Consider the following 12422-nt stretch of genomic DNA (forward strand, 5'->3'; position numbering starts at 1 on the left):
AGCCTGATTTTAGCCAATTTAAAAGGATACACGTGGAAAAAGGTACAACATACACTCAACACAGCAATGAAGGACTTGTTTCCAGAGCACTTGTCTCTGTGGCCTCCATTCCCAGGTGAGAATCCGCTCCTTGCTTCTGGTCATACCTTCCTCCCAGCCTGTCCCCACACCCCCAAGCATGGCCCCTCTTCTCCTCTTTCAAATTCTGTCATCTTTCTAACTTTTACTGTTTATTCCAAAAGGAATCTCTTTCTGTGCAAGTGACAATGGTTCAAAAGTTTGGCTCGGCCAAAAACCAGAACACGAGTGTACACAGCCGTTGAGTCCCTTTATACTGAATGCAAATGCGCTAACATCTCTATTCACAGGAGAGCGAGCCCGAGCATCGCATGGCGACATCAGCAACGGGGGTTTGTAATTACAGACGTTAGTTCTGTCGTGACACTAATAAAGCTGGAGGAGGGGCCGGGGGACGGGACACCCCTCCGTGTAATCACGAGCTGGGAGCAGCTGCAACATCAGTATCTGCCATTTCACTAGCAATTTGGCAGCTGTACAAATTAGCAGGGAGCGGTGGAAACACTCAGAATGTGCGTGGAAGCCATTTCTGCAGAAACAGGAGATTTTTTAGATGAAGCCCTCTCTTTAGAGGCAAGAGCGTGAGGTTTGAGAGCCACTGGGTGTCTGATGTGATGAAGCTCAGCACAAACATCCGTGGAAAGTCGGAGGTTACATGCCTCCGAGCAGCTCAGGATCCGCCCAGGCCTGCATCGAGGGAGGGATGAGTTCCCCGTCTAAAACAGGCCACATAAACTACATCACTTACGAGAGCAGAATTTCCTACAGAGGCTGCAGGTACAGCTCTGTGTGTGTGTGTGCATGTTCATTGCAGAAATTTGCAAAATAGAAATAGAAATTTGCTTGAAGAAAACAAAAATTTAGGATACCCATAAAGCCTTCTCTCCTGGGATTAGTATTGGCCTGTTTCCTTCCATCTTTTTTCTTGACTGGGTGTGGTCCGCTCTCATGCAGACGTTCTGTTCTTCCCACTGGCTAAACCACAGTTGGCTTGCAGCTCTCTGTTTCCCTCACTGCCGGCCTCAGGCCCACATCTCCCACCCGTCAGTGCTGGCCCCTGCTTTCACCCTATTAACAGGAGTGTGACAGGCAAAGGTCTTGGTAGGAAACTGAGCAGCCCTGGGTTCTGGCTCAGGGTATAATGCTAATTTGCAAATTTGTGTGACCTTGAACTTCTCTGTGGCCCGTCCCCCTAGGTTACCTCTCTGTGTCACTGTCGCTGGACACCACCTCCTCCAAGGCCGCCTGCAGGTCGGCAATCCTCCTGATGGACGTCTCCAAGTCTGTCTGGAGGGTCTGTCTCACGGTCGCGAGCTCCTCCACGTACTTCTCCTGGAGAGAGACCAGGGGCACACGTCAACCTTGGACGGGCACCCAGCCACCCACAAGGGCTCTGGGGAGGAGACAGAGCCGGGACTCAGCCTCGTGGTCACCGAGCACCTACTAACATGGTGGGCACCCATGAGGGCCTCCCTCTGTGGCTGGGCTTACCATGCCCTCAGGTAAATGCTCTGGATTTTACAGAGAAAGTGAATGATGAAGGGCCTGCAGGGCGTGCTCCACGGACAGTGCTCGCTCACCTGTGCTGCGGGTCTGACCCCAGGCTGTCCGGCCCGGGCCCTGCTTTGAACCTGCACCACCTCGCTGCCTGGGCGGAGTGGGCACAGTGCGCCTCGGACAGGTGAGTAAATGCAAGAGCCAGTGAACGTCTCCTGTTACTGCCACGGAGAACGTTCCGGAAGCTGAGCCTGTGCCCCAGGGTGGGATCCCGAGTGGAAGGTTGGAGGGAGGGCAAAACCAGAATGGTTCCCTTTCCACTCTGTCGCCTCGACTCCCCCAACTTTCCGTCCCCCAAGGCAGGGGAAGCAAAGGCGGCGAGCCCGGCAGGGCGCCCACCAGGGCGGGCCAAGCCCGCTGGCCTTTGCTGAGGCTTCTGTGCCCAGCACTGCGTCCAGTGTTTCACGCTCCCGACCTCACTCACTCCTCACAAGCCTGGCGAACAGGCCACTCTTGCCGCTCCCATTTCACAGATGAGAAACTGAGGCCTAGGGCAGAGAAAGCGGAGCAGCAGCTCTGGAACTGACTCCCTTCTTCCTCATGCCTTTGCCTTCTGACGCCCTCTGGTCAGATGCTGCTCGGATCCCAGAAAATCCCAGAAAATCATCTACTTGCAACACGTCCCGCACCCCTGCCCTCTAACACAATGACTGTCCACTGAGGGTGAGCATGTCCCCCAAGGGACACTGGGCCATGTGCAGGGACATATCTGGTTGTCACAACTTTGGGGGTTGTTCCTGGCATAGTGGCTGGAGGCCAGGAAAGCTGCCCAACATCCTACAATGCACAGGACGGTCCCCTACCCCGGAGAATGACCCGCCCCGAATGTGGCCCGTGCCCAGCCGGAGAAACCCTGAGTTAACCCTGGAAGCTCATCTTCTGGAAATGAGTTCTACAGGGAAGGACTGAAAAGGCAGAGCCAGGCTCTGCACCCACAGATGCGTGAGGCCGTGCTGTGGACAGCTGTCTAGTCCCCCAACAACTCGGTGGTTAGGGAATGACAGCGGCCGCCGGGGGCCACTGGGCAGACGCTAACATTAGAAATAAGGGTCGTGGCAGCCTGGAAGCTTCTGGGAAACAGTGTTAAGCAAAGGGAACAGAACAGGGAAGTATCATGCCCGTATCTACGCAAACAACAAACAGGCACTTGGAAGAACACTTGGGGAGCTGAGAATATTTATGGGCGGGGGTGAAGAGCATTTGTGGGTAGGATTTTTCTTGTAAGCTGTTCTAATCATGTAAAGTTTATTTTTTGACTGCTGTCTTAAGGAACACACATGTACCAACCAATCAGAGCGTGGAGAGGTGAAAATAGAAGGATTTCGGGTCAGATATATGCATAATTCTCAGCTCCTTGTTTAACTGACAGGCTGTGTGTCCTTGAAGAGCGCACAGCCCCTCTCTGAGCCTGGGATCACTTATCTTTCATTTGTAGGTGAGGAAGCTGAGGCGAGCAAAGTCACTGAGGGCAGTTAGGAGCAGAGAAGGGACGTGAGCCCTGCTCTGCCATCTCTCAGCCTCTTGAGCTTTCTGAGGCTATACCCCAATGCAGGTCAGTGAGGACCAGGGCTGAGCCCCACTATAGGGACACTCTCAGTTCTCCTTGGGGATTGGCTTGTCCGCTCGCCATGTTGTAAGCCTGTGCTTTTCCAACTGGAGAGAGAGAGACAGAGGACTGAGAAAGCCCAAGAGCCAAGCCGAGTTGATGAGAAGGGGTGGCATGGAGAGAGCAGGGGTGCAGTGCAAGGGGCTGGCAGTGCACAGTAATTGATTGAAACCGCCAGCTGTGAAGTCCCCACCTTGGCACTGACAAGGTGACAGAAGCTGAGGCAGAGGCCCTGGGGCAGGAGGCCCGTGGATGGTCAGAGGAAATAACACACTGAGGGATGGCGCGGGGGGTGCTGGCCTCAGGGTCTCAGAGGACCTGCACTACCCCTATGATGCCCCCTTTCCTCTGAGTCCCATCCTCTGACTGCCAGGGACTCTCATGAGTCTCAGTGGGAGCACCCCAAGGAGATGGATTTGGGAAACTCAGAGTCTGTATAATCAGCAATCAGCAACCCTTTCCTGCTCAACTCGAAAATCACACAGAGCCTGCTGATTGCAGGGACCCGGTCATTAGGCGACACGGATGAGGTGTTGTTTCCCTGAGGCAGGCAAAACAAGGCCCCAGCCAGAGGGTGCTGGAGAGACACAGAGGGGCACCCTGTCAGGCCTGGGAGCCGGGCTCCTTCCACCTGCCGTGACATCTGATTAACGAAGCTCAGGATTGGGCCAGGGCGGCTACATGTGAATGGGGTCGTGTTTGAAAGCCAGGTGTTAGCTGGGTCTTCTCAGTCATTCTCTCTCCTTGGAGACTTGGAGCACAGAGAAGTGGGGGGCGGGGTACTAAGATAGGACTAAATATTAAGATGAATACAGCAGAAACCTATCAATAAATACATCATGTGCCCATATTAATCTATAGCTATAATATAGTGATATAGACACTGTTATAGAAATATAACATACTAATATATACTATATATTCCTATACAGATGCTCCTCAACTGCAGAGGGGGTTATGTCCTGATAAACCCATCATAAGTTGAAAATACTGTAAGTCGGAAATGCATCTAACGCGCCTAACCTACCGAAAGCACAGCCCAGCCGGCCGTCAACGCGCTCAGAGCACTTACACCGCCAGCAACCCCCCCGGGAGCTGAGGCACAGGGTAATCGCCTCTTCTCACCGGGAGCAGGAGGCAGGGTGGTGTCTCGTAGACATGATGTGATGCAAAACCACAAAGCACGGTACCCCAGAAACACTGGCAAAACATACACGACAGCGTTGTTCACCCTGTGATCGCGCGGCTGGCTGGGCACTGCAGCTGCCCAGCACCGCGAGACCGTATCATACGGCATGTTGCCTATTGCTAGTCCTGAAAAAGATCAGAATTTGAAATTCAAAATACAATTTCTATTGAATGCGTATCGCTTTCATGCCCCCATTAAGTCGAAAAATTGTAAGCCAAAGAATCGTACGTTGGGGACCATCTATAGCATTCATTCATTCATTCATTCATTCATTCATTTAATAAACGTTTATTGAGCACCTACTATGTGCCAGCACTGATCTAGGCACAGGTGACACAGGTAGACAAAATCCAACTTCCACGGAGCTTGTATTCTTTCAGGGACCTTGTCTATCTGTCCTGCTGGTGTCCAGAACATAGCAGGCCCTCGATGTACATTTTGGGATTGACCGAATGGTGTTACTGCAGGACTGTAAATGGTGAGCGCAGGAGGGGCAAGGGTGTCACACACACTAACGCATGCACAGTATACACCATGTGTGCAGGGATCAGTGCAGTAGCATGTATGTCGTATGTGTACTTGCTGGCTTCCCAGCGCCGCTTAAGAGAATCATTAACCATGTTGAACCCTCCAGCAACTCCCCCTGGAGCACGCCGCACAGAGCGGCCCAGGTGGGGAGCAATTCACGAGATAATTAGTGGCTGCAATTAAAATCGTCTCCTCTAGTGATGTTCAATTAGAGGCTAATATTTAAAACCGTTGTTTGTTTTCTCTGCCCGGGGCAGCTCAGTCTTCAGAGAACCCTGTCCTATCTGCCGATGCACAGGACGGCAGATGTCAGTTTCTGAGCCTCTGGAGGTTGCCTCTCTAACCTCTTGAAGCAACGCCCCCAAACCCGGCGAAGTTCATTTCAGAAGTTTATATCATAGGCCAGACGATCTCACAACACCCCCAAAACGCGATGAAAATTGACCTTGTCATTTTTTTTCTGATGCAGTAAAGACAAATAGAAACTTCATGTTATAGCACCTGGTGCAAAAAAAAAAAAAAAAAAATCACACACATGCTATTATAAATATATATATATATGAATGTATACACGCCTGAGTATATAGATACACACAAATATTCCTAGTCTGACACATACTTAATAAATGACTTGAATTAATTAAGAAATGAATATGTTTATTTGTTTCTCACATGTGCAAGCACTCAGCTGAATTTAAAACACCTTATCCCAGGCAATCTTTTTAAGAAGGCTCAGAATCAAGTACTATACAAGCACATAAAAGGTTACAACAGAGTAAGAGCGGAGCTGTTATCTCCGCGTGGTGAGGTATCAGGTGATTTTCACCTTCCGTTTTATTCTTCAGATATTCTGCGAGGCATATGAATTACTTTTATTGTCAGAAAGCTACAAAACAGAAGACTTTATTTCTCTCTGACGCCACAAGGAGCAGCGCCCTGGTCCACCTGCCTGCTCGCTGCCTCCCAAGGCAGCCTCAGTAGGTAGCCTTGTTATTACCATTTTGCAGATGAGCAGACTGAGTCTCAGAGGCTAAGTCTCTTGCTCAGGGACATGATACCAAGGCATGATGATCTAGAGTTGGACCCAGGTCTCCAGAACCCAGCCCACAGCTCTTTCCCCCTTTGCCTCTAGTTGTTTAAGGATGCTTGTGTCTCCAAAGATGGTGGGGGGGGGGTGGGGGGAGTCTTTCCAGAAAGAACGATTATGAGGAACTGCTATTGTTTCATTCCAGTTGCCCAAGGGTCATTTTCCTGGGAGGAATGAGCTTCAGGGCCATATGAGCAACCAAGTGAGCCTTAGTGGGGAGTATCCGGCCTCATTTGGGGAAAGGAGAGAGTTGAGGTGCCCAGAGGCAGACACAAGAAGGGGAGAGGGAGTGAAGACACACGGGGAGAGCGCCCCGGGTAGACACGGGATTGGAGCGACGCGTCTGCAAGCCCAGGAACACCAGGCGTTGCCTGCAAAGCCCCAGGAGCCGGGAGAGGTGATGGGCCAGCCCCTCTCCGGAGCCTGCAGAGGGGCGCGGCCCTGCCCACACCTTCCTTTCAGGCCTCTGGCCTCCAGAGCGCCGAGACAATAACCCCCCCGATTTCCCACGCCGCCCAGCTCCTGGTGCTTCGGGACCGCGGCCCTAACCAACTCCCAGGACACCGTGCGATCTTTTTTGTTTTAAACGCCGTCACAGTCCCCGTGCCTCTGAACACACACGTCTGAGAGTCGAGCCTGTCTCTGCGCGACCATCCCGCAAACCTGGACGGCACAGCCCGCCACCCACGGAGCCTGCGTGGCACAGCCCGCTGCTCCTGGCTACAAGCCCGTGCAGCGTGTTAGTGCACAGAACAGCACGAGATTAAATCGAGCGGGGGGGGGGAAGGATGCAGTCGAGAGAGGCCCTAAACGCGAGACGCCTGAGGCTGCTGCAGGCCGAACACGGTGGACCTTTCACAGCACCTTTTCTGAAAGGCGGCGTACGCGAAAATAACGACAGAGGAAACAGCAAATAGCTGTTTACGGTCATTTCGGAGTGTTACGTGCCGCTCTTCCCGGACCGGCAGTGCAGCCGGGGTGTCTACAACAGCATCGCCACGCGCGTGTGGGGAACGTGTTGCGTTATGACGTTAGAACAGCTAAGGACGTCACTGGGCGACAACGGCAGGTGACAGGCATTTTTCAGCTCCCTTCCAACCGTAGGGGACCATAGTCACATACGCTGCCCATGGTTGACCGAAACATCGTTCTGGGACGCGTTACTGTGCTTTTGTTTTCTGGTTCTAATAGGGTGCCCAATAGAGAAGTTAGGAAATAAAGACAGTGGCCCCCAAAGTTGCCCTTACGTCCATCGCGTGGGGAAACCGGCCTCAATGGCTATGTTGCTGTATTTCCCCCGTGTGCATTTCTGCCTGTGTGTATAACAGAGACACGCTCCGGTAAAATGGCCTCGTATTAAAGGCAGAATGAAGCTGGCCATGCACACAGGCAGGGGGCCGCGGGGCCCCCACCCCGCCCGCCGGCCTGCCCTGCCCTGCCCTGCCCCTGCCAAGATTCCCCATCAGCAGCACGGCAGAGCTTGGGGCTCCAGGCAGCTGCTTGCAGTCTTTCCTTTCCCTTCTCATTTTTATGATGGTTTTAAAACACCCTCAGCTATTGCCTGAGGGCCTTTCAAGATTTCTGCAAGGCTAACATTTTAGGCAATTTGGGCTGTTTAAAATCTAGGTGATAAAAAGTTGGCCTGCAGAAAGCCCAAGATGGGTGCACTTGCTGTGCGCATTCAGACATTCCATCAACATCCGTGGACAACACGCCATGTATGAGGGGCCCAGGCTGAGGCTCAGGGCGGGAGGCCACGTGGCCAAGGTCGCTGGGCCACTGGGTGGCAGGGGCTGAACTGGAGCTTGAGTCCTTCCTCCCCAGGTCCTCTATTAGAAAGGACTCTTCTCCATCCTCTGGTTCTTGCTTAGACACTGGCTCCAGCGACTTGAGCAATAATGGTGCCATGGACTGAGGCTCCAATAGAGAGGAGGGGGCTCCGTACTTGATTTTGGGGGGTCGCAAGTTTCCCCTGTTGGGTGGAGCAAAGAATCCTCAGCAGGCACAGAAGGCGATGTGGTTGAGGGTCTCTTGGGCCAGTGGATGGGGTCGGAGAGGGAAGGGGGTCAGGCTTTGACCAGTGTGCAACTCCACTGTGAGTCTTTAAGCCACAAGGTTTACAAATAAAACAAAATAAAAACCTAAAGTTCCTTACAGATCTAGCTATTCTGAGCTCATAGTTTTCCCAGCCCCACCCCTAAACTGTGACTTGTAACGCGGCATCTTCAGAAAGGGACACAGAAGGACTGTCACTGGAGTACACCCCTCTCAAGGTTGACACCCGCAGGGCCCTCACAAAGCCACCAGCTGAAGAAAGACATCCTGACCTGGGGTGAACTCCAAACACCCTGCTCACAACCGCCCAGAGTCACCCACCCAAACTGCTTCCTGAAAAAGTGAAAACAATGCATTTCATTTTTCTGCTCGAACTCAAATATGACATATCTGTGCCACCTGGTTTTCCTGACAGAAGAATAATTATATCAACATAATTAAGTCTCAAATGCAAAAATTATCTATACCACGTACACCGACACAACACTTCCCGCATCAGAGGCCCATTGTTCTAGGCAGTAATTATCAAGCCACCTTTGACACCTCTCATTTCAATTTAAATGGAAATGAAGCTCATGTGTCTTCTCAGCACACTAGCCCACACAATGGCAGAAATAGGGAAAATGGACTTTGAAACTTCTCAAGTGGTCACTGGGCTTTATATCCAAAGAAGTTAGCATGAGAACAATGCATTATGTACCTCTGGTCCCTTCTCTGGGCCTCAAGTATCTCATCAATACAACGGGCTAATATCTTGCATCTTTCTCCTGCTCTCCACTCATTCTCATAAATTTAGTCTTCACCATCATCTCCTAAGGGTTCCTGTAGTCTTAAAATTCCTCTGTTCGATCCAGCCCCCTCTCCATGCCGTATTCCTTAAAGCAGACACAGGAGAATCTCTTCCATCTGATCATGTCCTCTCCTGCTTAGGAGGCTCCAGTGCCTCCTCATTTCCCATAGTCCAACCTGTGTGGTTTAGCCTACTGAGCTGAGCCCTTCCTAGTCTCCCTCCCAGCCCACTCTGAGGACCTTCTTTCACTGCTCACACTCTGCACCCCACACATCAGTAATTCCTAGAGACTTCACCATCTCCCAAACATGCATGCTCTTTTCTGCCTCTGTGGCTTTGCACCTACCATTCCTCCACCTGGAATGCTCTTCCATGCTCTGACAAATGAACTCCTACTCATCCTTCAAAACCCATTCCACAGTTACTTCCTTCCTGATGCCCTCTCTGGCTCCCCTGGGTAGAATTTGCTGCTTTCATCTCTGTGCCTCTAGCATTTGTATAAGTCATTCAGGTAAGCACATACCCTATTGGATTGTAATTATTTTCTAATTTCCTGCTATATTGAGTTCCTTAGGAGTAGGTTTGTGCTCAGCCTTATATCCCAAATGCCTAGTGCTCTACCTGGAACTTAGAAGTCATCACATAAACCACATTTCAGCTTTACGTTCTCACAGCTCTCAATTCATGATGGGCACAGTACGCAGCAGGTCTTACCATGGGGCTTCAGTTCATCCACGCAAACCCAGGCTTGCAACCCAGCTCCACCACTTGCAGCACGGCCCCAGGCAAATCATCATCCGCCTACCTGATCCTCAGTTTCCTCATCTGTAAGGTGGGAATGATGACAGCAACACTGCGCTGTGGGACGAGTTGAGGATTCATGGGTGGAAGGTGTGTGATCATTGCATAAGATGTAGAAGGTGCTCAATAAACGCCAGCCCTCTTTCCTGTCCTCAGGACTCCTGGGGGCCAGTTTGGGAAATGTGGCAAGTTCACAGGGTCTCCTCTATTTTGATGCTTTGTTATCCTCACCCTGTATCCCCTGGTCCTCTCACACTACTCATTCAGGTATCTGCTGCACTCAACCCTGCACCCCCTGGCCACAAAATTGTAATGCCCCAAACATGGTCTCCCAAATCCTTCCTGTCCCCTCTCCATCAACACATGCTCACAGTCTGTCCACTGTCTCGCTGCCACATCACAATTCATGCAAACATGCCCATGAATCAGATGAAATCATTCTTGCCAGTGTGCCAGGCCCCCGGGGTCAGGTTAGGCCTCACCCCTGTTAGCATCCTTATGTGTCCAGGGCATCCCAGGAGAGCTCCGGCTGGGGATCGCAAACACTACCTAAAAATACAGGAGCTGGCAGACTGCTTTTTGAATAAAGTCATTCAGGCCAGCGGTGACTAAAATGATCGCATCCCAGCAGCAATGCCAGGTAGGCACAGCCAGGGAGAGAGAGTTCGGGGGTGAGACTGAGACCTGCGTTAGACTCAAGACCCAGAAACGGGTCCCTGCTCTGCACCGATGACCACATCCCGAGCCTGTCCCCCGGCTCCACAGCAGTCCTCGGTCCCCTTCCTGCTTTGCATACAGAACACCACGAGGCTCAAATCACACTCAAGTGCTTTGTAAACTGTGAAGAGCTGAATGTACACGAGGTCGTTATTTATCTCTCGGCTTCTTCCCGCTCCAGAGATCCACTTCTCTCTCCAGGCAAATCCAGTTCCCCTGTAATGACCGAGGCCCCCGCTGGGGTTGTCAACAGGCCAAAGAACCATCACGAATGAACTCGCGTGAACACGGAGAAACAATCACTCCCCAGTACATCAACCCTCAGCAATAGGCTGGTGTTACTAGCTGTATCTCCCCAAGAATGGATCAGGGAGGAAGCGGCCGGGAGCCATTGGTATTGGCAATCGATGCCAGATCCCGGCCTTCCCCACGCTTGGACCAGAGTCAATGCCGCCTGGCTGGGGAAAGGGCGGAGGCGGAGCTGCTGTCAGAGAAAACAGTGCGAGTGACATCAACACCGAAAGACACCGATAAACAGAGCGTGGCCAGGCGTGATAATGACTGGAGATTAGGACAACGGATGGTTTCTAGATCTGACTGGCTTCCAGCTGCTGAAGTGGGAGGATGTCACAGAGGCACGGGCGCCCTGGCCTCTCTCAGAGCAGTGGAAAGTTCCACCTATCGATTGGGAAATGGGCTTTCCTGGGGCAGTTAGGGCCCATCTATTCATGCCACTTTGGAGTGGGAGGGTCTCAAATGCGCTCAGCTCCTCTAATTCAAGGCCACCGCGTGGCCTCTGGAGAGGGGCTCGGGCAGGTTTTTATTTTCTGGACTGAAGGATACTGAGCTGAAAACCAGGGCTTCTTAACTTCAGGGCTACTGACATTTGGGGGCCAGATAATTCACCCTGGATAGATGCGAACCACTTCCCGCCTCGTGACTTCATCTTAAAAACATAAACCTCCCCTCCCCATGACTTCAGGGGGTCTGGAGTGAGAACGTTGGTATCGTGCCCGGTACTCACTCCACTGAGGTCCCTGGCCCAGCCCCAGCAGCATCTCCTGGTTGCTGGTTAGGAATGCAGGCTCTCGGACCCCATCCTGAACCTGCCACTCAGAATCTGAATTTTGACAACCTCCCCAGGTGGTCTGTGTGTAGCCCATGTTCCAGAAACGCCATCACCGTGTCTGAGAGCACAGGTTTCGGAGTCCAAGTGACTGACGACATACCCTGCTGCCAATCTGTCCCAGCAAACTAGCCTTGGGCAAGTCACTTCACCTTGATTAAAATGTGTAAAACAGAGCTAAAGAAATGACCTTGCTCCTGAGGCTCAAATGCAGATGCCATCAGCTGGTGCAGGGAGAGCTCTCTGCACAGTGCCTGCCGTGCAGCAGACAGGCGATGAATGTTGGTCCCCAGGCTGCCCCAGCCTCCTTCCAGGTGCCATTCAGACGGTCACCATTGTAAGCCTGGGCTCCCAGTGGCGGAACATAAAGAGGTGGGAGCTCCCTCCACACGCTTTTGTGATCTTGCTTTGGATGGAGTCTAAAATTATATCAGCCACTTGGCCACTCACGGCCCATTTATTCATTTATTGACTCAGCAGGAGGGCCAAACAAGCGCTAAGCGGCGTGCTCGCTCTCCCCCCTCCACGTCCCAAGGTTACGGCCGGGCGGTGGGCCTCTCAGATGCAGAGCCTCAGCACATCCTACTTGCAGCTGGGGCCCGCTGGCGCTTGCCAGGCCTGTGCATCCTGACCTCCCAGGCACTCAGGACCATCTCCTCCTCTGATGGAGGGGCTGAGCTCACGGGGGGTGGGGGTGGGGGCCTCATGAGGGTTGACCAGCACTCCGGAAGCCAGGTGCTGATTCTGATGGCCTCTGTTTTTCCTTGGTTCAAGGGCAAGCTCTCTGGCTCTCTCCCAGGGCCAGGGAGCATGTTAGCAACAGCCCCTCAGAGGCTCTTTCTTCCCCTAATTACCTCTCTGGAAGGCAGATGCTGTCCTGGGAGAGAC

The 12422-nt window shown here is 52.3% G+C and overlaps 1 protein-coding gene across 1 annotated transcript in view; it reads right to left on the minus strand.

Annotated features, from left to right (window-relative positions):
* The window catches only part of MYO18B (myosin XVIIIB), a 162101-nt gene that overhangs the window by 19853 nt on the left and 129826 nt on the right, over window positions 1–12422 (minus strand). Inside the window, exon 41 of the mRNA XM_087828665.1 lies at window positions 1280–1410. Coding sequence (XP_087684791.1) covers window positions 1280–1410 — 131 coding nt within the window. The remainder of the gene's footprint in view (window positions 1–1279; window positions 1411–12422) is intronic.

Source organism: Miniopterus natalensis, chromosome 20, assembly GCF_054644295.1.
Source record: "Miniopterus natalensis isolate mMinNat1 chromosome 20, mMinNat1.hap1, whole genome shotgun sequence".
Lineage (NCBI taxonomy): Eukaryota > Metazoa > Chordata > Mammalia > Chiroptera > Miniopteridae > Miniopterus > Miniopterus natalensis.